The 25,322-nt window shown below is 37.0% G+C and overlaps 1 protein-coding gene across 3 annotated transcripts; it reads left to right on the top strand.

Moving 5' to 3' along the window:
- Positions 1 to 737: 737 nt before the first annotated feature.
- Positions 738 to 24,489, top strand: LOC106078989 (uncharacterized). Of its 3 annotated transcripts, none has more exons than XM_056014107.1 (16): positions 738 to 941; positions 5,079 to 5,191; positions 7,184 to 7,252; positions 7,538 to 7,592; positions 8,770 to 8,866; positions 9,630 to 9,704; positions 10,533 to 10,675; positions 15,227 to 15,264; positions 15,495 to 15,603; positions 16,098 to 16,229; positions 17,066 to 17,201; positions 17,557 to 17,694; positions 20,124 to 20,172; positions 21,268 to 21,432; positions 21,764 to 21,857; positions 24,198 to 24,489. In XM_056014107.1, the coding sequence occupies exons 3-16, from the start codon at positions 7,192 to 7,194 to the stop codon at positions 24,340 to 24,342; spliced, it is 1,437 nt and encodes a 478-aa protein (XP_055870082.1). In that variant the 5' UTR covers positions 738 to 941; positions 5,079 to 5,191; positions 7,184 to 7,191; the 3' UTR covers positions 24,343 to 24,489. The 3 variants fall into 3 exon arrangements, with proteins under 3 accessions (XP_055870082.1, XP_055870083.1, XP_055870081.1); XM_056014108.1 differs by having other exon boundaries at positions 5,036 to 5,191; XM_056014106.1 differs by lacking the exon at positions 5,079 to 5,191 and having other exon boundaries at positions 739 to 941.
- Positions 24,490 to 25,322: the final 833 nt, after the last annotated feature.

Here is a 25,322-nt window from a genome sequence, read left to right as displayed (position 1 = left end):
TTTGGTCGACTGCGGAAATTTCTATTGGAGTATTTTGAAAATAAACCAAATTAAATATTTGAAGTTACATTTTGAAAAAGAAACATGGCAGTGAAAACATAGTTTTCAGTATGTGACTAAAAAAAAAAGGAAAGTTCCCTTTTCAGGCAGGGCAGATGATGTAAAGGTAATCTGTTTCTGTGGCATACGGTTAACGAGGGTGTCATGTGGCCAGCACAACCGCCTTTACTTTTCGCTAACTAATGTCAGGTACCCATTAGAGCTGAGTGGATTCAGAAGCGCCCGAAAATCCCGAAATTAAAAATCCCAGTTTTCACCAGGATTCGAACCCCGGTCCTCGCTCAGACACCGCGACTCAGTATGTGACTAACATAGTTAGTAATTTTTTCACAAAGATATACATAAACTATTAATTCGCAAGATAAAAAACGTACAATGTATAAAAACAAACAAACTCTTATTCGATACAACCACATTGCCTTCCCCTCCCCCCCCCCCCACCCATTCCCTGTTTTATCGGCTACATTGTTGGCTCACTTAGTTGCAAAGAATATTAAAGCAAACATTTCGCAGAGTGACAATGTGACCTAGTTTCACATTTCTTAATCGCATCGAGATTTTTCTTAAGACGACCAAAAATGAAAAAACAATATTGACATTATTTAAAGCCTGGGAGTCGAAGAAAACAAAAAAATCAGTTCCACATATGCGTTGTCACATAGGGTTTGTTTAATGAGTTGATCCTTTTCACAGACATGTTGAAAGTATTTCTAGAACACTAATGTACTAAAGAATTATAGACGGGAAAGTACACAACGGCTTGTATTTCACTGACGTCTTAAATGAGTCCGTATAAATACAGCACCGGAAAGTAACGGCTTGACACATTGGTCTAGGATCCTGAATTAAATACACCATTTTTATTTTACGAGCTGAGAACGGTAAGTCATGTGACTAAACAGAAGGGTATAACTTTAATATAAACACTTCGCTAATAAATGTATTGTATTGGGAGGCGCGGTGGCTGAGCGGTAAAGCGCATGACTTCCGAACCGGGGACCGGGGTTCGAATCCTGGTGACTGGGATTTTTAATTTCGGGATCTTCGGGCGCTTCTGAGTCCACCCAGCTCTAATGGGTACCTGACATTAGTTAAGAAAAAGTAAAGGCGATTGGTCGTTGTGCTGGCCACATGAAACCCTCGTAAACCGTAGGCCACAGAAACAGGTGACCTTTACATCATCTGACCTATAGACCACAAGGTCTGAAGGGGGAACTGTACTTTTTTACTTTACTTAAATAAATGTATGTCAAATAATGTCAAAAAAAAGATACTGACTGACTTAAAACAATAAGTGATGTCAGATAAGCCTTATTAGGAAATTATAAAAAGAAAACGAGCGTGGAAGCAAAATTAGTGAAAGTATTGCTTAATACAAAGTATTTTATGTTTAATTAATACTGAAAACAAGATAAATTAAAAAAAATTACAATTTTAAAAAGACCATACCTACATTATACGACTTCAATTAAAATCTAAAAAAAAAAATAGAAATAAAAAAAAAATCTTTCCAACCGGGTATCGATCTCATAATTTGACAACGTTCAGCCTAGAGTACGCCATTGCTATCAAATTAAGCCAGAGTAACTTTGTATAATTTTTGTTATTACTTATTGGCACTTTCTTATATTATAAATTGCAGACGCTGCTTATAAAAGAGAAAATGATTACATCCAAAGTGTCATGCATCTAGTCATGCATCTAGTCATGCATCTAGTCATGCATCTAGTCATGCATCTAGTCATGCATCTAGTAATGCATCTAGTCATGCACCTAGCCATGCATCTAGTAATGCAACTAGTCATGCATCTAGTCATGCATCTAGCCATGCATCTAGTCATGCATCTAGTTATGCATCTAGCCATGCATCTAGTCATGCATCTAGTCATGCATCTAGTAATGCATCTAGTCATGCATCTAGCCATGCATCTAGTAATGCATCTAGTCATGCATCTAGCCATGCATCTAGTCATGCATCTAGTAATGCATCTAGTCATGCATCTAATCATGCATCTAGTAATGCATCTAGTCATGCATCTAATCATGTATCTAGTCATGCATCTAGTCATGCATCTAGTCATGTATCTAGTAATGCATCTAGTCATGCATCTAGTCATGCATCACGTCATGCATCTAGTAATGCATCTAGTCATGCATCTAATCATGCATCTAGTAATGCATCTAGTCATGCATCTAATCATGTATCTAGTCATGTATCTAGTCATGCATCTAGTCATACATCTAGTCATACATCTAGTCATGCATCTAGTCATGCATCTAGTCATGCATCACGTCATGCATCTAGTCATGCATCTAGTCATGCATCTAGTCATACATCTAGTCATACATCTAGTCATGCATCTAGTCATGCATCTAGTCATGCATCACGTCATGCATCTAGTCATGCATCTAGTCATGCATCTAATCATGCATCTAGTCATGCATCTAGTCATGCATCTAATCATGTATCTAGTCATGCATCTAGTCATGCATCTAATCATGTATCTAGTCATGCATCTAGTCATGCATCTAATCATGTATCTAGTCATGTATCTAGTCATGCATCTAGTCATGTATCTAGTATTGCATCTAGTCATGCATCTAGTCATGAATCTAGTCATGTATCTAGTCATGCATCTAGTCATGCATCTAGTCATGCATCTAGTAATGCATCTAGTCATGCATCTAATCATGCATCTAGTCATGCATCTAGTCATGCATCTAGTCATGCATCTAATCATGCATCTAGTAATGCATCTAGTCATGCATCTAGTCATGCATCTAATCATGCATCTAGTCATGCATCTAGCCATGCATCTAGTCATGCATCTAGTAATGCATCTAATCATGCATCTAGCCATGCATCTAGTCATGCATCTAGTCATGCATCTAGTAATGCATCTAGTCATGCACCTAGCCATGCATCTAGCCATGCATCTAGTCATGCATCTAGTAATGCATCTAGCCATGCATCTAGTCATGCATCTAGTCATGCATCTAGTCATACATCTAGTCATACATCTAGTCATGCATCTAGTCATGCATCTAGTCATGCATCACGTCATGCATCTAGTAATGCATCTAGTCATGCATCTAATCATGCATCTAGTAATGCATCTAGTCATGCATCTAATCATGTATCTAGTCATGCATCTAGTCATACATCTAGTCATACATCTAGTCATGCATCTAGTCATGCATCTAGTCATGCATCTAATCATGCATCTAATCATGTATCTAGTCATGCATCTAGTCATGCATCTAGTCATGTATCTAGTAATGCATCTAGTCATGCATCTAGTCATGTATCTAGTCATGCATCTAGTCATGCATCTAGTAATGCATCTAGTCATGCATCTAGCCATGCATCTAGTAATGCAACTAGTCATGCATCTAGTCATGCATCTAGCCATGCATCTAGTCATGCATCTAGTCATGCATCTAGCCATGCATCTAGTCATGCATCTAGTCATGCATCTAGTCATGCATCTAGTAATGCATCTAGTCATGCATCTAGTCATGCATCTAGTAATGCATCTAGTCATGCATCTAGCCATGCATCTAGTCATGCATCTAGTCATGCATCTAGCCATGCATCTAGTCATGCATCTAGTCATGCATCTAGTCATACATCTAGTCATACATCTAGTCATGCATCTAGTCATGCATCTAGTCATGCATCACGTCATGCATCTAGTCATGCATCTAGTCATGCATCTAATCATGCATCTAGTAATGCATCTAGTCATGCATCTAATCATGTATCTAGTCATGCATCTAGTCATGCATCTAATCATGTATCTAGTCATGCATCTAGTCATGCATCTAATCATGTATCTAGTCATGTATCTAGTCATGCATCTAGTCATGTATCTAGTATTGCATCTAGTCATGCATCTAGTCATGAATCTAGTCATGTATCTAGTCATGCATCTAGTCATGCATCTAGTCATGCATCTAGTAATGCATCTAGTCATGCATCTAATCATGCATCTAGTCATGCATCTAGTCATGCATCTAGTCATGCATCTAATCATGCATCTAGTAATGCATCTAGTCATGCATCTAGTCATGCATCTAGTCATGCATCTAGTCATGCATCTAGTCATGCAACTAGTCATGCATCTAGTCATTCATCTAATCATGCATCTAGTCATGCATCTAGTCATGTATCTAGTAATGCATCTAGTCATGCATCTAGTCATGCATCTAGTCATGCATCTAGTCATGTATCTAGTCATGCATCTAGTCATGCATCTAGTCATGCATCTAGTAATGCATCTAGTCATGCATCTAATCATGCATCTAATCATGCATCTAGTCATGCATCTAGTCATGCATCTAATCATGCATCTAGTCATGCATCTAGTCATGCATCTAATCATGCATCTAGTCATGCATCTAGTCATGCATCTAGTCATGCATCTAGTCATGCATCTAGTCGTGCATCTAGTCATGCATCTAGTCATGCATCTAGTCATGCATCTAGTCATGCATCAAGTCGTGCATCTAGTCGTTAATCTAGTCATGCATCTAGTCATGCATCTAGTCGTGCATCTAGTCGTGCATCTAGTCATGCATCTAATCATGCATCTAGTCATGCATCTAGTCATGCATCTAGTCATGAATCTAATCATGCACCTAGTCATGAATCTAATCATGCATCTAGTCATGCATCTAGTCATGCATCTAGCATCTAGTCATGCATCTAGTCATGCATGTTAACCAATGACTTCAATTATGCCAAATAGAACGAAGACGTAATCTATATTAGATTTACTTAAAAATATCAGGAAAACTTACATCATCGATCTAACTGAAAGCGACTTTAATCTTAATGAACAACTCAGTTATCGGTACACTACGGCTTACTACGCCATGTCTATTTTTGTTTTGTTTTGTTTTTACTCAAATTTAAAGCCAGATTGACATCAATTTATTTCTTTCCTTTGAAAACTTATAATAATCAAACTAGAGTTTTCACCGTGTGGCCAAAGAGCTAGGAATTTTTTTCTCAGGGATGTTCATCAACTGTTAAATTTCTACGAAAGTCGTTAGAGCTGTTTTGGGATCCGTGTCCAGGTTCCACCCTGCATCTTTCAGGTTCCAAGAAGTTGTGACTTGAATAGAGGTATTGTAAACTAAATTTTTAAATAGACGATACCACCATTTAACAAATTAAAATGAAAGAAAAATAGTTTTGAAAATAAACAGTACGCACCGGCACTTTTTTTAAAATTATTACTTTTCTTGTATTATAACGTATTGTGACAAGAGGGACAATAAGGGTTGCTACTTTTGTTTTCAATAAGAGTTAGTCCCCTTTAATACTTGATTTAAGTCCCTGTTAACTGTTTACTATTGCCACTCTCTCTTGAGTCTTTGAACTGACCAGTGTAGTTTGAAATAAATCTCTAAAATGTTTAACTAATACTTGTGTTGTTGTGTTATTACTTTGTTACTCAAGAGGAGTGTGCCACTGTCATGGGGAGAGTGTTTCGATAATGAGCAAAGTAGACTTTATTTATTTGTTAGTAATAAGTTGGTTTATGTAAATAGTATATGTCTACTTAGTCTCTTATCCTTTCCTGTATGTTTTTTGTGTGTAAAAGACATCTTTTGTTTTGATACGAGACAGTAGTGTGTCTCATGGATAACGTCATTTCATTGCTTGAGAGTCACTCGCACAATTGTAAACCATCGTTTTGGTTTTTGACATGACATTATTGTACCTCTGTGATGGTGGTTCTTTAATTATGTAGACCTAACCTGTTTTATTACTTTGATTTGTTTCATTATTTCATTTTCTTTTGTAAGCCTTTATATCATAATATAGATGTTATGATCTTTACTGTTGTTTCTAAATAAACTCTATTTTTTGTTGCAACTAAAATCTCAGTATTATTACTTGTCTGTCTCAGTAATTTTGTGTATCTAATGGATATAGTTAATAGCCTACATAATATAATTTGGGACCACAAAGTACCACTGGACTAACTTACCAGTACAGTAGTGGTCACTGGTCTTATGACCTATCCTAATACGTATATTATTAATTTTTAGTAGTTTAAAGTTAGGCAATCAACTACAGAAATACAGCAATATTTTAAAAAAACAAAAACACTGGATTTACTTAAAAACAATAGTAAAGCTTAGATATTCTCTCATTAAAATTGAAGCAACTAAAAATTTACTCAGTTATAGCATAATATCGGAACACGATGGCTCACTACGCCATTTTTTTATTGTTATTGAATTATTCCACCGATAGACCTTTAAATCTAGACTTAGAAGACAATGTGCGAAATTTTCCTGAACATTAATTTATTATACTCTTGAATTGATATTGTTTTAATTTCGGAAATTTTTTAATGCGAGTCTTTTCAAGAACGCGATAGTCTTTTCAAAACCGATGTTGGCTCTGTATCTGTTCTAAGTCTAGTAATCAAGCCAAATGTACATTTATTCCTTACATATAAAATATCCTTATCTTGTTATCTTGCAAACTCTTGATGGGTCAACGACACTAGGTGGCCAAATATTTTTAAGACGGCTTTTGGGTGGAAAATTGCTAGCTAGTTATAACTAGCCAAACAAAGAAGAATTACGATTATGTTTATATTTTAAAAAATCATTTTAGAATAAATAGAGTTTCTGTATTTCAAAAAAGCTTTAAAAAATGAGCGTGACTGTAATATAAGAACTTGACAGAGCAAGCTCTTCAGTACAAAATACAATAATAATGTAAATTCTACTTTCAATTTATTATTCATTCTAAACAATGCGTGGGGCACTTCAATCATGATTATATTTAAAAAAAAAAAAGAGAAAGACTTGTCTTGTGATTTTTTTTCCCAGTGCTAGAAATTGTGTAGTAGAGAATATATATATATATGTGTAAATATTAGAATATCAACCTTCATGTGTCGAAAATGCGCAATGTTTAAGAACTTGAAGAAAGTAAAAGGTGTCTAATAATCGCTTTGAAAATCACATGATGGCCTAGTTTCATTTTAAAGCAACTTCTGATGCAAAGGATAGAGACGGTCGGAGGCCGCGCACACCGGGAGATTATCACTGCTTTAAGGAAATAATGTGTTTATATTTCCATTTGGTTTTTCAGAACAAAGAATGAAGCTGAATGTATGCTTTGTAACCTTGGCCTTGATGGTCCTGTTCTACAAGTGTCAAGGTAATGGTTTTCTTTGTTGGTGTAACTAGATTTAATATTTAATTTCACTTAGTGAGGAAACAAATAGTTTATTAGACATACATATTGGATAGTGATTGTTAGTGAACATTTGAAATGTCGGAAAGAGTTGAGCAGAAGACTTGTGAAACTATATGCCAGGTAAACGTACACAAAGTCTTCTCTCCTGGCCTGCCTTAACAATAAACAACAATTAAGGTCCAAGTAAGTGTCTATGTGTCCCACAACAACTATTTGAAAATAATCTATTGTAAAACTTTTCAACAGCGCAAGTCTATGTGGCTGAAGGATATTTTGTGATTGACAGCAGCGCTGTTCAAAAGTGAGTTAATAGTGATGTCTTATAGCAATGCAATAAACAAATTTATAGATTCTCACTTATTCAGAGAATATATATGCAATATGCAATATATATATATATATATATATATATATATATATATATATATATATATATATATAAGGCTCCTTCTGTTTCGCAAGACAATGGATGCGCCCGGATGAGTCACTGGCTTTGATTACGTCTTGAGACGGGGCAGAATCTGGAGTGGCTGATCAAGCCAATTCTGCAGCGGCAAAGTTTGCCACATTTCGTTCATTTATATTTATGTCCTAGGGCTAGCTGACAGGGCAGCTTTCTTTTTCTTTCTCTTGACCGATGCAGCTTCATTTCTTTTGCATTTAGCAAAGTTCGTACCAGCACGTACAAACTGTCTCCATGCTGTCCGGTCTTGGGCTATCTCCTCCCACATACTTTGGTCGATGCAGACATCTCTGTAGGTTAGTCTTGGGCGGCCCTTGGGTCTGACTCCCTCTGCAAGCTCAGCGTACAGGATGTCTTTATGGATTCTTTCATCTGGCATGCGAGTGACATGACCGAGCCAGCGCAGTTTTCTCTGTTGAAGGAGAGCATAGATATATGTATATATTGCATTCCTCATTAATCTTCCATATTCCTTTTTTTTTTTTAAGAATACATACATATATTAAACATAAATGAATAGCAGCACCAGGGACCAAGTTTTTAAGAGAGAAAGTAGTGAATTAAACGAAAATAAGGGAATGCACCGGCCAAGGCTCTGTGACTCTGGATTCGACACCACCGCCTAGCGATAACATACTTAGCGAACTTAACCTCTAAACCATTGGAATGTCAAAAAAAAAATTCTTCTGATCTAGAGTCATTTCGCCCGTATGCAAATTACCACCCCAGTGGTCAAATGTCACAAGCCCTAGCTAGCCCCTCCCCGACACAGACAGCCGTTAGGCATGTATTAGACAAACGATGGCTCTATTTAATTGTATATCTCTCCTAATGACAAGTGGACAACATAAATACATTACATATAGAAGCTTCAGCGGGCATGAGCAATTAAGCTGTGAACGTAAACATAGAGTTGAAGCTATTTTTTTTTAAAGAATAGAATGACTTGATTCTTATCTCATCTCTTTTTATATTTTACCAGCTGGGTTCACTCCACATTTATTTTTGTCAACAGTTACATTAGAGAAATCAATACCTCGGACTCCTACGCTGTGAAATACCAACAAGCTGTAGACAAAATACAGAAGGATGTTACGTACACCCTGACACAGGTAGACAGTAGACAGAATTGAATCCTAACTTTTTTTTTTCAGATTTTTAGATTTACATTACTTAACATAAGGTGGAAAATATACAGAAGAGAAAGTTATGTATCGATTATTTTTTCTGATTCTATGTGTAGCCGAGGAAGGTTTCTCCAAAAACCTCTGCCTTAGGTTTATTTAGCAGGTTTTCGTTCAAAATTCCATAAGGCTTCTTTGAGCTTTTTATCATCTGTGCAGTACAAAATCTGACTGTTAAGTTTGAGTCTAATGTAGTCCTGCTCGCTTTATAAGTTATAAATGGTCTTTCTGAAAACGTAGGAGATTATTTATTACTTCCTGACCCCATCCTACTTTTCTAGGTCGGCAGGGACGGAATCGGGTAGAATTTGATCTCTTAATCATTCGAATGACCATTCAAGTTTGGCTTGACATTATAGTTCTAAATAGCAAAGATCTACATAAAACAATTTGGCTCAAATTATTGTCACATTTCAAATACGATGATGCCATTGTATTAACAATATTAAACTCCTGCGTTTATTGAGTAGGTGCAAGTTGCTACTGAAAAGATTATTTGGTTTAAATTTAGAGAAAGATGTAAAATATATATAAAATAAAATTCATCATATATTGAACAGAGGAGTTTTACACCTATACCTAAACCTTTATTTTCAACACCTAAACCTCTCTTTATAACAAAACCTTTTTTATTCGTATCGCCCCAATTAATTATGTGATTGCAATCATTTTGTTTTCTTTTCTTGATTAGGTCAATAACATCTTGACATCAGTGTCCAAATTCGGCTACAATATTGAGATTAGAGTGAGAAGACTGGACATTCTGGTATGTTACAATACGTCTAGTCAGGTTTGGCCTAAATGAAAATGTACTTTTATAATAGTCTTTGAGAGTATCCTTTTTAAACTTATGATAGTCTCTGAGACACCCGCTGCATAGCCAAGGGGAATACTGCATTCTTAATTTATCTTTGGACTCCAAAGCTAGCCTTATTGAGACTCCCGAGAAGTTTTCAAAAGATCTATATCAAATGTCAAGTTACGGACGTTGTAAGCTGTGCAGCATTTCCAAAGTCGTATCGTTACACTACAGTTTGCCATCTTACTTTTTCAACTTCATTCTTTATTCATTAAAATGATAGCACAATAGATATTCGGGTTCGAATCCTGTTTGAGACTGGGATTTTTAATTTCGGGATTTTAAGGGCGCATCTGAGTCCAACCGGCTCTATTGGTTACCTGGCATTAGTTGGGGAGAAGTTATTGGCCACATGACACAGTCGTTTACCTTGTGCCACAGAACTAATTGTGCAAAGTTTCAGATTGATCGGAGAAAGGGTGTGGGAGAAATAACATGTACACACTTTTTACCAGACAGACAGACAGACAAGAGTGAGTTGATACAAGCTTTGTAATTAGGTTCGGCTTTTGGTGTAAGAGAAGGAATGAACAAGACTCCATTGCAAGAAGAGAAAGTACAATTCAAAATGAGAGAGAGATAGAGAGAAAGAGAGAGAGAGCGCGAGAGAGAGATACTATTTGCATCACATTGCCTACGCGCTTATGTGTGTGCATGTGTATATGTGTTTGCTCTGCGGATAGTAAATGATTTAAAGCCACATTGAAAGACTTACAAACGAGTTCCATTCCCCAGGCGGAAAACGTTGTCAGCAGTGTGGTCCTAGGTACCAGCAATGTGGTAGATAGTTACATTGCAATTGATACCTTCAAGAACTGGCTGATTGAGAGAAAACTCTACGACACACTACAGTTTGACTTTGCTGTCCTCTGGACTGGGTAAGCGGTAATCATGGATTCAAATTCAGATACTATTGATCTAGCTAGTAAAACAAAGTTTCATGTTTTTCATTTTCTACTATTAACATAGTTTTCTCAAAGTTAAAAAGAAAATATTATTTATTTTAACAATTTTCATTTTTCTTTTGGACTGAAACGTTAGAGCTGGGGTCTCAAACTCATATCAGCATGTGGGCCACAGTGGAAAGTAACAACCATTCAGCGGCCACACCACAAAAAGAGAATTTTTTTTTTTTACGAACACTACTGTCACTGCAGTAAAATGCTAAAATAAAGTTTTTATAATTATTAATTACATTTAGTGTAGTTTATTACATGCACAGGCAATTTAGTTTACTTAAATAAGTTGACGTTGTCTCTGTCACTAATAAAAAAGCAGAAACTGTAGTTCCCCAAAAAAAAAAAAAAAAAAAAAACACTATAATTACTAGGCCTACTGCAGATGGCTCGTCACTCATGTTTCTGTCCACTCAACTGAGAGCGTTTGGCAGAGACCAGACCATCGACGTTAGGCCTAAAGTCGCGTGTAGTGGCAAGCCGCAAGGTTGCTCATAGATGCTCATCAGTCAGTCTTGATCGTAATGTTGTTGTGTTAATCTTCATTCTGAAAAAAAAAACTGTTCGCAAACGTACGTACTCCCAAACATCGCTAGAATTCTAGCAGCTGCGCAGAATAAGTTTGTAAACTTCTCGCTGGGAAGAAACTGGTAGAAATCTGGAACACCAACATCAGCGTATTTTTGCTTTAGAACAGTGTCACACTGCAGGTACAGTAGTTCCATCTGGACTTCCTCTGGAATATTTTTCACTTCAACTGCGAACGGAGTGGCAACAAGGAAAAACTGTGGTTCGAGAGCAGGGAATTGCTGAAAGGGGTGTTCAAAATCTTCCAGTAGTCTGGAGAGGATGTCTACGTAGTCTTTCATGCGCTGTGGTTCAACGGTAATGCTCTGTAGAAATGACAAATGAGCCAGGTTTCCATATGCCAGCTGAGTGGCCCACAAAGTCAGCTTGCATCTGAATGATTTGATGCGGTCAAACATCACGGTAATCAGCTGCTTTGTACCCTGTAGTTGTGAATTGAGTGCATTAAGATGTTGCGTGATGTCAGTAAGAAAAGCAAGATCCGACAAAACATTGGGTCACTGAGCTGAGCTGCTATTTCCCGTCTCAGTTCAAAAAATCTCTGCAGCACTTTTCCACGACTTAATTATCTGACTTCCGTATGATAAAGCAACTCTCTATATTCCGTTTCTAAATCAGCTAGAAATTACACAAACTGACTGTGGTTGAGACCCCGTGCACGTATGAAATTCACCGTCTTCACGACAACATCCTTCACGTTCTTCATTAGTAAACTTTTGCCACAGAGTGCTTCTTGGTGCAGACTGCAGTGTATGGCTGCAAAATGTCCCTCCAAGCTGAGCTGATACCGTTTCTCTACCATTAATCCAACAACACCAACCTTCTCTAAACACAATACTAGTGCACCGTCCGTAGCCACTGAAAAAGTTTTTCCCACGGTAGCCCACACCTGTCAACAAGCTTCCTGTTCTTGAAAACACGTCGCGTCCAGTCGTCGTTCCTTTCATTGCTAGTAAGTCCAATAGCTCTTCAACAATGTTCAAGTTTTCGTCGACCCCACGAATGAATACGGCACAGTATGCGGTGTCTGTTACACCAGTAGACTCGTCCAGTGCAATGGAATATGCTACAATGTCTTTTGCAGCGGCAATCAGTTGCTGTTGAACATTTGTCGCTGGCTCGGTGATCCAGCTTGCAACTGTGTTCGCAGACAAACTTATGCCTTCGAAGAGTTTCTTTTTCTCGGAGCAGAAAATTTCACACGCCTGTAGCATACACTCTTTTACAAACTGGCCTTCAGTGAATGGTCGTGATGCCTTTGCTATCATCTCTCTAACAACAAAGCTTGCCTTCACAGAATCTTCGCTTGCAGTAGACACACCCCATTTACTGATTTGTGCAGATGTAAATCATTTCACGGCTTATATGTGGTCATTGTAAATTTTATCTATTTTTTTCGAATTCGCGGACGTGCCCGCGGGCCACTCAAAATTGCTTCGCGGGCCACATGTTCCACGTGTTTGAGACCCCTGCTTTAGAGTAACTCATGCTGCTTGACAACACATTGATTAAACTTTTGCAAAGTTAACTTCAATTATTATTTGATTAAAGTAAAAAAAAAAGTTCCCCTTTCAGACCTTGTGGTCTATAGGGCAGATGATGTAAAAGTCATCTGTTCCTGTGGCCTACGGTTAACGAGGGTGTCATGTGGCCAGTACAACGACCAACTGCCTTTACTTTTCCCCAACTAATGTCAGGTACCCATTTAGAGCTGGGTGGACTCAGAGGCGCCCAAAGATCCCGAAATGAAAATACCAGTCTTTACCGGGATTTGAACCCGGGACCTTCGGTTCGGGAGTCAAGCGCTTTACCGCTCAGCCACTGAGCCTTAATTAATTGTATGTTTATTATTTGGGTCCCTTGGGGGTGCGGTGGCTGATTGGTTAAACGCTTGGCTTTTGAACCTGGGGTCCTGAGTTCGAATCTCGTTGAAGACATGGATTTTGAAATTCTAATGGGTACCACCTAACTTTAGGAGAGAGTAAAGGCGGTTAGTCGTTGTCCTGGCCACATGGCAGCCTGCTCGTTAACAGTTGGCCAAATAAACAGATGACCTTAACATCATCTGCCTCGTTGATCAAGGTCTGAAAGGGGTACTTTACTTGTTGTCATATGGGCCCTGGAATACAAACAGAAAAATGATATATATTTTTTTTAATGTATTACTTAGTATTAGTAATACCCCTTTTGCATATGGCCGCAACTAAGTAAAAGTAAGACTTAAGGTTTTGATATCATTGTAATACTAGGTAGGAATATAATTCTACTCTATGACTTTTTATGATAGTTGTAAACGTTTGTCTGGACTAGACACATGTACTAATATATACAATAGTAAGCCCTAGGTATTCCAAATATTGCTTCTTTTATATAATTCAGAATATCTAACAACATTTAATTTTACATATAATTTTTACTAAATTTATAAGTATAGTAGTTGTGGTGTCTTCGCAAACATATTGTTATGACCCCATTGGCGGCGCGAAAGGGTTAACTGTAGGTTCAGCTGACACACGTGAACTCAGGCGAAGGACAAGGGACAGTACTACGATTACACGCAAATATGACCAATGTTATGGTCATGTGATCGGAAGCCTGTGTGAACCAGAGACAGTGTGTAAGAAAGCTGCAGTTCATGACCGGTCCTGGTTGAATACTCAAGTGTTATGTACGAGTCCAGGAAGAGATAGAGACAGTAGAGTTTTGTACGGTGATGTACAATGTAACATTTTAGTTGTTGATGTGTTGCCAATAGTCTAGTATTGGCTGTCATCTACTTATTCACTCATTATTTAAAAAAAAAGTCAGATCTTGTGGTCTATAGGGCAGATGATGTAAAGATCATCTGTTTCTGTGGCCTACGGTTAACAAGAGTGTCATGTGGCCAGCACAACGACCAACCGCCTTTACTTTTCCCTAATGTCAGGTTGAGCTGAGTGGACTCAGAGGCGCCTGAAGATCCCGAAATTAAAAAACCTAGTCTTCACTAGGATTCGAACCCCGGCCCCCGGTTAGGAAGCCAAGCGCTTTACCGCTCAGCCACCTCGCCTCCGCACTCATTATTAAAGTACCAGATTATATGGAGCTTTTTGTTGTCAAGTTCTTGATGTGTTAGATGTGCTGTGTTGTATTTAGCAGTGTTTACAGAAGGCCTGATTAGGAGTGAAGCGTAACAATATCAACAGTTTTAAAAAGAAATACATTATTACTTCGATGCTTACAGTGAAATTAACAATTCAGTTCGTAACGTAACTGTTTCTTTCATGTCTCACTTTTCATATTTTTTAAACACAATTATTGAATGAAATAAGCATGCACGTAGAAGTGTACTTTGTATGATTTATTATAAAGCTTATAGCAACTCTTTCTGTCTGTCTGTCTGTCTGTCTGGTCAAAGATTGAACACGTTATTTCTCCTACACTCGTTCTTGGATCAAGTTGAAACTTCTCAATTTCATATCTTGGCGAAGACAATACAACGAATTAATAAAGGAAAAAAAAAACAATTAGGCCTAGTCAATTAAGTGTGGGTAATGTACTGTTTTGTTTGAAACCAACAAAGAAAATTAATCCTTCAGTATTCAGGGAGTGTGCTTAATAAGTGGTGATTTGCCCCCCTTAGATTAAAGTATTTTTCCAGCACCCACTGTTGGAACAAGTGTAGATTTTAAACGATTGTTTATTGTACCTAAAAAAAAACATAAATTAACAAGTTAGTCAATGCATATTTGCTAATTAATATATTTCAAATCTGATAATCGAAAAAAAAAACAACTTAACATTACCGTGAGATAAAATTGAAAATAAGGAGTTCATTCCCTTAGCTAAACTTCCATTGTATTTTATTTTTAGTATTTATATATTTTTTCTTTTTTTTTTTTTCAGGCTTGATTTGCTTGGTAGTTTAGGGTACTCCAAACACTGTAAGTTTTTTTTTCCTTCTAAGTTTGTAACACAAGTCAGTAAGATATAAATTAAATTTCATTTCAAAAAACAAATTTAGAGTTCACCATATCACTCAAAAATAAAATTTAATTCTCAACATCAATTTTTTTTAAAGTTTATACTTTTCCTCATTCTAGAGGGAAAAGTGGGAGGAGGGGGGAGAAATATTTTGATTCGTTATTCACAGTTTTTTTTTCTTCACCTTCAGTTGATAGTGTTATTGGCGGCATCTGTGCTGGGCCTGCCGCTGTGTCTGTCGTAGAGTTTCAGCCGACCTACAGAGATGTGGTGGGTACAGCTCACGCGTTCGCTTTGCTGTAAGTAACAAACTAAAATAGAAACAACAACAAAAAATTTGCTAAAACAGAAGCACATCTTTAACTTTGCATCAATAATAATAATAATAATAATTTTAAAGAAGTAATCAATTTTGTTGTTACTATGTCCTGATTCTCTTATAACTATTCTTTTCAATCATCCATTATAAGATTTGAAAAAAACAACAACATAATCTGCTTAAATTGAAACCATTTCAAGTTCTCTTTAAAGGACAGTAGCCTCATGCAATATAGTACAATAGGACAGCCTGAATGCAAAAGTTCATTAATCTTATTAGCTTTAACTAGCTAAACGTGATCTTAAAGTGTAAACATGAACCTATGTGACTAGCCCATGCTATATGTAAGAAATAATATTACTACGTAGACTACTTTGTTAAGGGAGGCAATCAGGTAGTAAAAGTATATGTCCTGAATTTTTTTAAAAAAATATGATTATTTCCCTTTAAAAAAAAATGATGTTACCATCTCAGACTTGGGACCAACACCGACGGGATTACATCCAGTTACGCTACAGCATTCATGAACTTACCCAACCACAGTAATAGATGGGCTTTCTCACCTTGCAGTGGGTCTGATATTAAGGATTATCTGGCCCAATTGAAGTGAGTATGGTTTAGTTCTGTTACAATGAGTTCAATTTGAAAGGATTTATCACAAGATTGATATAAACCTACCACATACATCTTTTATAAAGAACTTTTAAGATTTGTGTTTGTATTGGGGAAAAATTGTATATATAAATATATGAAAAAATATAATATAAATATATAATATAAATAAATAAATAAATAAATATAAATATATAAATAAATATATATATATATTTATGAGAGAGAGTGAGAAAAATGGAGAGGGGTAATACAATTTAAAACATAGAGAAAAAAAGAGTCACGTATGGAAAAATTAAATATCTATATGCAGAGATATACAACAAGAGATAAAGTGATAAAAATATATATTTGTATATGGAGAGAGACTGAATGCAAAGCAGTGGTTCTCAAATTGTTTCCTTAATGAAACACTCCGCACATTCTGAGCATTTAGCGGAACACTTTGCTTATTTTTATAGAGAGATTACTTCATGTGGTGGCCTACTAGTTCATTATCCCAGTATTTCGTGTCACACATGTTCAATCCTCGCGGAGCACCAGGGTTCCGAGGAACACAGTTTGAGATATAAGATAAGATAAGATAAGAGAAACACTGATTAGAGAATGAGAAAAGAAGTAAAATAGAGATAGAGATAAACAAATTTATTATATATTATATATAGAGATAGAGATAGATAGAGAGAGAGAGAGAGAGAAAGAGAGAAGTAGAGAGAAGTAGAGAATGAGAAAAAAAGAGAGAACAAACACATTTTCAAAATAATACCAAAATCTCCTTTGAGCGTTTCACTAAGTATTTCGTTATTGCCACAACTAAATGTATTCTCCAGACCAAACTGCCTGGTCAAGACAGACTCCCAGTCCACCAAGCCCTCCATCAACTTCTCGACCTACAACGGAGACATGCTCAATCCCGATATCATCTGCCAGAGAAGTCTGAACGACTCCAGGTCATACATGTGTAAGGTAAGTAATTACGTCTCCTGGGAGAAAGAGCATCACTTAACTGTTCATCTTCACCTTTACTTATCAATACAAGAACTGTCGACCACCTTTCTCTATTCCTCTCTGTCTGTTGGCTTGGATAGAATCTCTTTCAATGGCAGGCCCGTCCATTCTTTTATGTTGTCTTCCCATCTCATTCTCTGTCTGCCTCCTCTTCTTCTTCTGGTACTGTTCCCTTGTTTTTATCTATCCTTCTTTTATTACCAAGACCAAAGAAATCGTTCTTACTAAGTGTGAATAATTTCACAAAGGAGGTATTGTCTTTAAAAAAAAGTTGTTGCTTGTTTTATAAGTTCTATATTGTTGCGTTTTCCAGAGTCTCCCAGAAATCTACAACTATCAACCTCCCCGAGGAAACGCCGTTTGCAGCCAGATATTCTGTCACGTCCCTTCCAGCCCCTCTCAGTGCACGCCTGTCTACTCCTCTGATGGTCTGGTCTGCGACAGTCAAAGGGTAAGAGTGAAACCATGTCTTTTTTTTTTTTTGTCTATTATAAAATTTAAGAAAAATATCATTACCTTTACAACTAGCACACGGATGCCGCAGCAAAGTTGCCCCGTGGAAACGCTATTTAGATCAAGTCATGACATTTTCCTTCACTGGCATAACGGATAGGAGCTGGTGATTGCTTTTGAAAGAGACAAAGAGTTTCAGGATGATCGCACAACACCCAGACAGGCGCATAAGAAGACTTAACTAGACCAGCGGCTATAAATGGCTTGTCCGCATCGGATGAGCCAAAATATGCAGGTCACGATTGGGTCTGAGTGGTCACGTGAAATACTGCATCCACCTTCTTCTTCTTTTTCTTCTTCGTTCTCATTGTTGTGTTGGAGTGTTCAGATGACTAGACCAATACATGAGATGAACTGCGCAGTGGTTTCCAAATCAGGGAGCTCTCCATAGAGTTTCCTTGCTATTGGGGTGATTTGGGGCCAATGTCTTATACGGGCCTCTTGGTAGAGAGAGCAGTTTTGGAGGACGTGTTCTGCATTCTCTGGTGATACTCCACATGGGCAGATTTCACTGGTTCCAATTTTGAGCTTCCGGTACATGTGTTGTCGCATTCTGTTGTGTTCGGTCCTGAGTCGAAAGATTAGACGTTGGTCTTGTCGGGATAGCTTATAGTAAGCGTCATCTTTCTTGTGATTTGGATGAGAGCTCCTTCAATCTTCGAAATTGAAGACAGTGCTTTAAGAGCAAGCATAAAATGTCGAGACTTACAAAGTTTTGTAAGAAGACTTAGACAATTGATTTCCAAACTTATTCTTTGACGGAACACTTCTCACATTCTTAGAATTTAGAGGAACATTTGGATTTGATTTTTGTTTGGATTTCGATACTTTGCCATTTGTTGCAACATAATAAGAAACAAGAAAATATATTGTTGTAACTCCAGTGGCGTACTGAAAGGGTTAATGTGTGTGCGGACTACTGATACACACGACTCAGGCCAATCAAACAGATCAACGGGTCAACGGCTGTCAATAGACAAGGGACAGTACAGTTAGTACACGAAAATATGACCAGTATAATGGTCATGTGATGAGAGCCTTCACGAAGTGGCGTAGTGTGTAACAAAAGAGTCCAGGACAGAAAAACAGAAGGACTGTGATGTACCTTTGAGTCCTCGAGAATGTAGCTGTACGAGCTAGAGAGACTTGTAGTGTTAGTTAGGCAGTTCTGTTAAGTACTAGAAAGCATTGCAAGTTAGTGTAGCCAATTGTGTTTATTGGCTGTTGATGTATTTGTAAATAAAACCGCCACATTGTCTATTGAAGCTCTTGTTGTCAAGTTCTTGAGCTAGATGTGCTGTGTTGTGTTTAGCATTGTTTACAGAAGGCCTGATAGAGAAAATCGTAACAATATAGACATATAAAAAATGCTTTGAAAAAAAAAAAGATAAAATTAAACGTGGTTGTATATAATATATATAAATTATATATATATATATATATATATATATATATATATATATATATATATATATATATATATATATATATATATATATATATATATATATATATATATATATATATATATATATTATATATATATAATATATAATATATATAAATTATATATATATATATATATATATATATATATATATATATATTATATATATATATATATATATAATATATAATATATATATATATATATATATATATATATATATTATATATTAGATGTATTCAGTCATGTAATTAAATGTGTAATAGATCTAGACTATCAATAATAAATTTGTGCGGTAAGACATATTTTTACAGATTGCTTTTGTTTAGCGTAATTTCATGCTTTTAGCTTTCTCGATACGCTTTGGTTTTATGCCTTGCCTGGTCCATTTGGGAAAAAAAGTGGGTGAGAGGGTTAGGGTTAGGGTATCTGAATTAAACAACCTGAACCTAAACTCGAGGGGTCTCCTCAAGCTAAAGCAACGCCCCAATTCCTGCTCAAAAATATTTTGGGAAGTGATGTCTTTATGTTAAGTGAAGTTACCTTTTCAGATCTTGCGATCGACAGGGCAGATGATGTTAAGGTCATCTGTTACTATGACCCACGGTTAACCAGGGTGACATTTGGCCAGCACAAGGACCGACCGCCTTCACTTTCCCCCAACTAATGTCAGGTGCTTATAAAAAAAAATTCTAGTCGTCACCAGGATTTAAACTTTCAACCCTGGACCACAATTCGGAAGCCAAGCGCTTTACCGCTCAACCACCGCACCTCCCCGATGTGTTATATGATGGATACAAGATCCAAAACAAATAAAAAAAAATCAAGATGTTTTAAATATAGTATACAGTGGATAGTAATAGAGTAACATGTATTTAGTTTTACAATTATATATGTATATGTACTTTGTTTTTTTCTAGAGATGCAACGCTGGTGGATGTAATCAAGACAATGCTCCATACATTGATGGTAGGGATTCCATTTTTGATATTTGACCCTGTAATAGAGCGAAAAAAACTTTTAAGCTTATAGTATTAAGATATTTTTTATTATTATTTTTAATTTTGAAAATCTAAATCAACTACCGGCGGTCAATGCTTATGCCTGCACTGTTTATGGCAAAATATGTAGGTCAAAGCTGGCCTGATTAGCTACGGGAAATACTGCCTTCCTCATTAATCTTCAGACTCGAAGACAAACCTTATTATTTTATTATTAATTTCAGAAATGGCAGTGGAAAAATAGAAACCATGTTTGTTTCTTTTTTTTTTTTTTGGGGGGGGGGGGGAGGGGGGGTAAATTGGTCTTTTTTTATTTATTTATTTATTTTTATTTACGCCTCTGTTTTTGGGTGTTCTTTTTAGTTGGAGACCTACCTACAATATTAATTGTTTCCAATTAATATCGGGGGGATTGAATATCAATGAGAAACTTTTTTTTTTTTTTTTTTTTTTGTTGGGGGGGGGGGGGGGCTAACGATTCTTATCTGGAGGCTTTTATGGCTCATATAACATAGTCATTGTGCTATGGTCCTTTCACTCTTGTGGACCAGTGGTGGAGGGGGTATCTGAAAATAGTTTCTGTGCTCCCTAAGTGCTACCTAAGTAAAGTAAAGTTCCCCTTTCATACCTTGTGATCTATGGGGCAGATGATGTAAAGGGCCATTTTTTCTGTGGCCATGGTTAACGAGAGTGTCATGTGGTCAGCACAACCACAACTAATGTCAGGTGGACTTAAAGGCGCCCAAGGATCCCGTAATTAAATAATCAGTCTTCACGAGCCTGGGACCCCCAGTTTGGAAGCGCCTTTCCACTCAGCCTCCGTGCCTCCTGCCAACTAAGAAAGTTCAGCAAATATAAATTTGCTAGAGTCGGATTTTGATCTCGATCCCTCCATCTCCTTATCAACAGCACTGAAAATATGACCATTAATAATATAAATGTCCATGTTACATTTAGTTGTTTTGAGTAGGGAATATATTATTAAAAAGGTCTTTCCTTGATCAAAACAACCTTCTTTGGAAGGAAACATTTTGAAGTCAGTATTTTTACCTTTGTTCTGTAGGTAATTGTGTGTTTGGAGATCAGAAGACTCTGGACCTGCCAAGTGTTCCATTCTATGGCTCATGTCAGTCTTACATTGATCAGTACGGTGCTGTAAGCTGTTACTACACTCCAATCAACCAGTCATGTTGTGCCACCTGCAAGAACTACTCCACTGGGATCTATGGTAGGTTATACATCAATCCAGGGGCGTAGCTAGGATTTTTCCATCATTTAGAGGCCCGTGGGGGGGGGGGGCTGACCTCTTTGGGGGCTTCTGCATTTTGCATAATATATAATATTTAATGAAAAAAAATACACATTTCGGGCCCCCTTCAAGTGGGGACCCGGAGGGATTTTCAAATTCGCCCCACCCTAGCTACGCCACTGCATCAATCTGGACATAAAGATACATATAATTTAGGTCTAAGACACTTTCACAATCTTCCTTTCATAAATAGATCTAGTTTAGATAGACCCGCACACGTTTTAATTAAATAAGACTTTATTCTCTTTAGACTGTCTATATGGCGATCGAGCTACAGATTGTGCCAAATATCCCAGAAGTCAAATCTGTGTGCAGAACAAAACCATGTGCTGTGCTTACTGCAAGTAAGACTTAACTTATAGCAATCATCCTAACGTTCTATCTGCTCATATTGTTTTCCTGGACTCAAAGAACTTTGTGAATTGTGTGCCTTTTAAGTGTCCTAAAGAAGACAGCTTCCCTTTAGAGCGACCTTATGCAATTGGAGGTTCTAGGTAAAGGGAATTGGGTTGCCCCAATGAGATGGAAAAATAAAAATGAAATTCCTAAAAATACGCAATGAATTATAAACTTTCCTGTATCTAAATCTAAATAAGGAATAACTTAATTCAATTTCCGTAGCGTTCATTTAGCTTGAAACATATTCCTACAGATAGCGCAGATAGCACTAATAGGCTTCATGGCCGATTCATGATAAATAGACTAGAAATAACGTTTCGAAATTTCCCCCAATGGAAGAAACAATGGTCTTCTAGCATATGTAGTCTGACAAGTAGGTCTAAACATTTGTGAACGAACCTTTAATAATAGTAGAGACTCAGAGTTAGACTAACAGACATTGAGCCACAGAATTAGACTAACAGACATTGAGCCACAGAATTAGACTAACAGACATTGAGCCAAAGATTTAGACTAACAGACATTGAGCCATAGAGTTAGACTAACAGACATTGAGCCATAGAGTTAGACTAACAGACATTGAGCCATAGAGTTAGACTAACAGACATTAAGCCATAGAGTTAGACTAACACACATTGAGCCATAGAGTTAGACTAACAGACATTGAGCCATAGAGTTAGACTAACACACATTGAGCCATAGAGTTAGACTAACACACATTGAGCCATAGAGTTAGACTAACACACATTGAGCCATAGAGTTAGACTAACAGACATTGAGCCATAGAGTTAGACTAACATACATTGAGCCATAGAGTTAGACTAACACACATTGAGCCATAGAGTTAGACTAACACACATTGAGCCATAGAGTTAGACTAACACACATTGAGCCATAGAGTTAGACTAACACACATTGAGCCATAGAGTTAGACTAACACACATTGAGCCATAGAGTTTTGTTAGGTTTGAGATCTGATCCAGTTTTTCTCGAAAAATAAATTCTTTTAATCCCGTATAGAGGCTGGGCGGCTGCCTAGTTCTCCTATGCGTAAGTACGGGCATGGTACCTAGCAGTATATTTTAGGAAACGGATCGGTCAACACTAAATCATGTTGTTGACTATTCATGTCTCTAAGCTTTGCTGTAAATCACCATTCTTAACTGTCTTGAAGCCACGTTTTACTTTCTTTGACTAAATTGTTAAAATTTTTATCGTGTGATTGTCAAAAGAGTTGATCCGAAGGCTCTTCGAACTATAGGCGTGTAAGCCTGCTTGAACAAACCGTTCTAACTAGAAGAGGTCCAAGTCAATGTCTATGTATAACATTGCTATTTCCGATGCATCTGACACTCCGGACGCAGGGACTAGATAGCATGGCCGAAGGCCGAGCACACCGGGAACCCCCACCATTTTCCTATGTTGTACCCAGCTAACCGTGTAGGACTCGCCATTAGTGTAACGGTCCCTTGACGAACGGTGCATTGATTATTGACAGGGACTTGGAAGCCCTCATTCAACTCCGCACCGCGCAATGGGAAAGCTCTCGCCTTCCCTTGGACACTTCCACAAGAGTTTTGTTTAGCTATTCATTTAGCCTGGAGGAGCGGTGGCTGAGCGGTAAAGCGCTCGGCTTACGAACCGGGAACCGGGGTTCGAATCCAGGTCAAGACTGGGATTTTTAATTTTGGAATCTTCGGGCGCCTCTGAGTCCACCCAGCTCAAATGGGTACCTGACATTAGTTAGGGAAAAGTAAAGGCGGTTGGTCATTGTGCTGGCCAAATGACACCCTTGTTAACCGTAGGCTACAGAAACAGATGACCTTTACATCATCTGCCCTATAGACCACAATGTCTGAAAGGGAAACTTTTTTTTTTACTTTACTTTTATTCATTTAGCCTAATCAATTCCTCTAGCTTTCGTTTCCACCCGGGTGCCACGTTGAGGCAGAATAGCGTACCCGGGAAGATATTTATCAGATCCGGTACTGGCTCGGACCAGAGCAACGCCTATCTGAAGAACTGCAAGAAGCTAGTTTATGCAAAGCCATAACAAAGAGCGATGTAGAATGATCCGTGAAACGCAGGGGCAGCTTTAATAGACCCTCTCCCAATTTACAACTTTACACTTAGTGCTTTACACAAACAGCTATCTGAAAGAGTTTGATTTCAATATTACTAATTTTTATTTTTATATCTAGCTATATGTATTATAATTATTTGACCAATACGTATTAAAAACCTTACAAATAACATCTTTTTTTTTTTTACTTATATCTCCCTAGGGGTTACTACGGTAAGAGATCTACAGTGGATAGTCCTGTCCCTGTATTGAATGTAACAGTCCCTCATGTTCATCATAAACCTGAAATACTCTCATACCAAGACTACTCAAACATCAAGCACAAACCACACGTGACCCACAACTAGATCTATCATCCCAGGTCAACAATATCAATAGTATCATTAGTGAACGGTTTCTGATAAATTTCTTGGATATGAATAATCACATAAAACCCTTTATAAATTGTTATAAGACTGTATCCCTAAAATAAAAATAAAGAAAGAGCAAATGTATCCAATTGTTTTTCTGATTTGTTGTTATTGCTATCTAGATGTGTATGTTGTTGTTGATGTCATTTTTCCACATTACTTTTTTTGAATTAGAGATTACATTTTTCTTTACAATATTACCGATGCATGCTATTTTTAGAAGTCTTAGTAATTGTTTGTTTAATAAATGTGTATAGTAAATAGACACTGCTTCGTTTTATGTATCCACCTAAAGATTTAACAAGAAAAACATTAAAAATACATTTTTTTTTAAAGTCAACAGATCTAAAGCAAAAAAAAAAAAAAAAAAAAAATTGTTTTTTACTCACCTTGAAGTACCTACGTCTCTATCCATTAGGCAAGAGCTACTTTGAGTGATTGTAATAGTTTTATTATTTATTGGCACTTTCATCATATTGACACCTAGAACTAGATTTAATGGTCTAGATCTAGATCTAGAATGTATATGTAGTTTATTTTAGATTTACGTAAAAATATAAGCAAAGCCTTGATAGCTCTTTAGCTCTAGACTTCGAAGACGATGTGATACATTTTCTTGAACATTAATTTATTAAACTCTTGAATTAAAGGATAAGCCATACATTCGTGAATGTCCTAAAAAGCAACAGTTCATTCATTCCTTGATAGTCCTTTCAAACCGATGTGGTATCTAGGTCTAGATCAAGTTCTCTCGCCAAAGTAAGATTTTTTAAAAATTATTTAATTTGAAAAATAATAACAGTTAAACTATAGTTTTTCCCATGTGGTCAGAGAGCTAGAAAATTCTTTTCTCAGCAATTTCTAGCAAAATCGTTGGAGACGTTTTTGAGATCAGCTCCAGGTTCCTCCACTCTGTT

This window comes from Biomphalaria glabrata, chromosome 16, assembly GCF_947242115.1.
Source record: "Biomphalaria glabrata chromosome 16, xgBioGlab47.1, whole genome shotgun sequence".
NCBI lineage: Eukaryota > Metazoa > Mollusca > Gastropoda > Planorbidae > Biomphalaria > Biomphalaria glabrata.
Note: the sequence above shows the minus strand (reverse complement) of the source record. Positions and strands in the feature narration are given on the sequence as shown.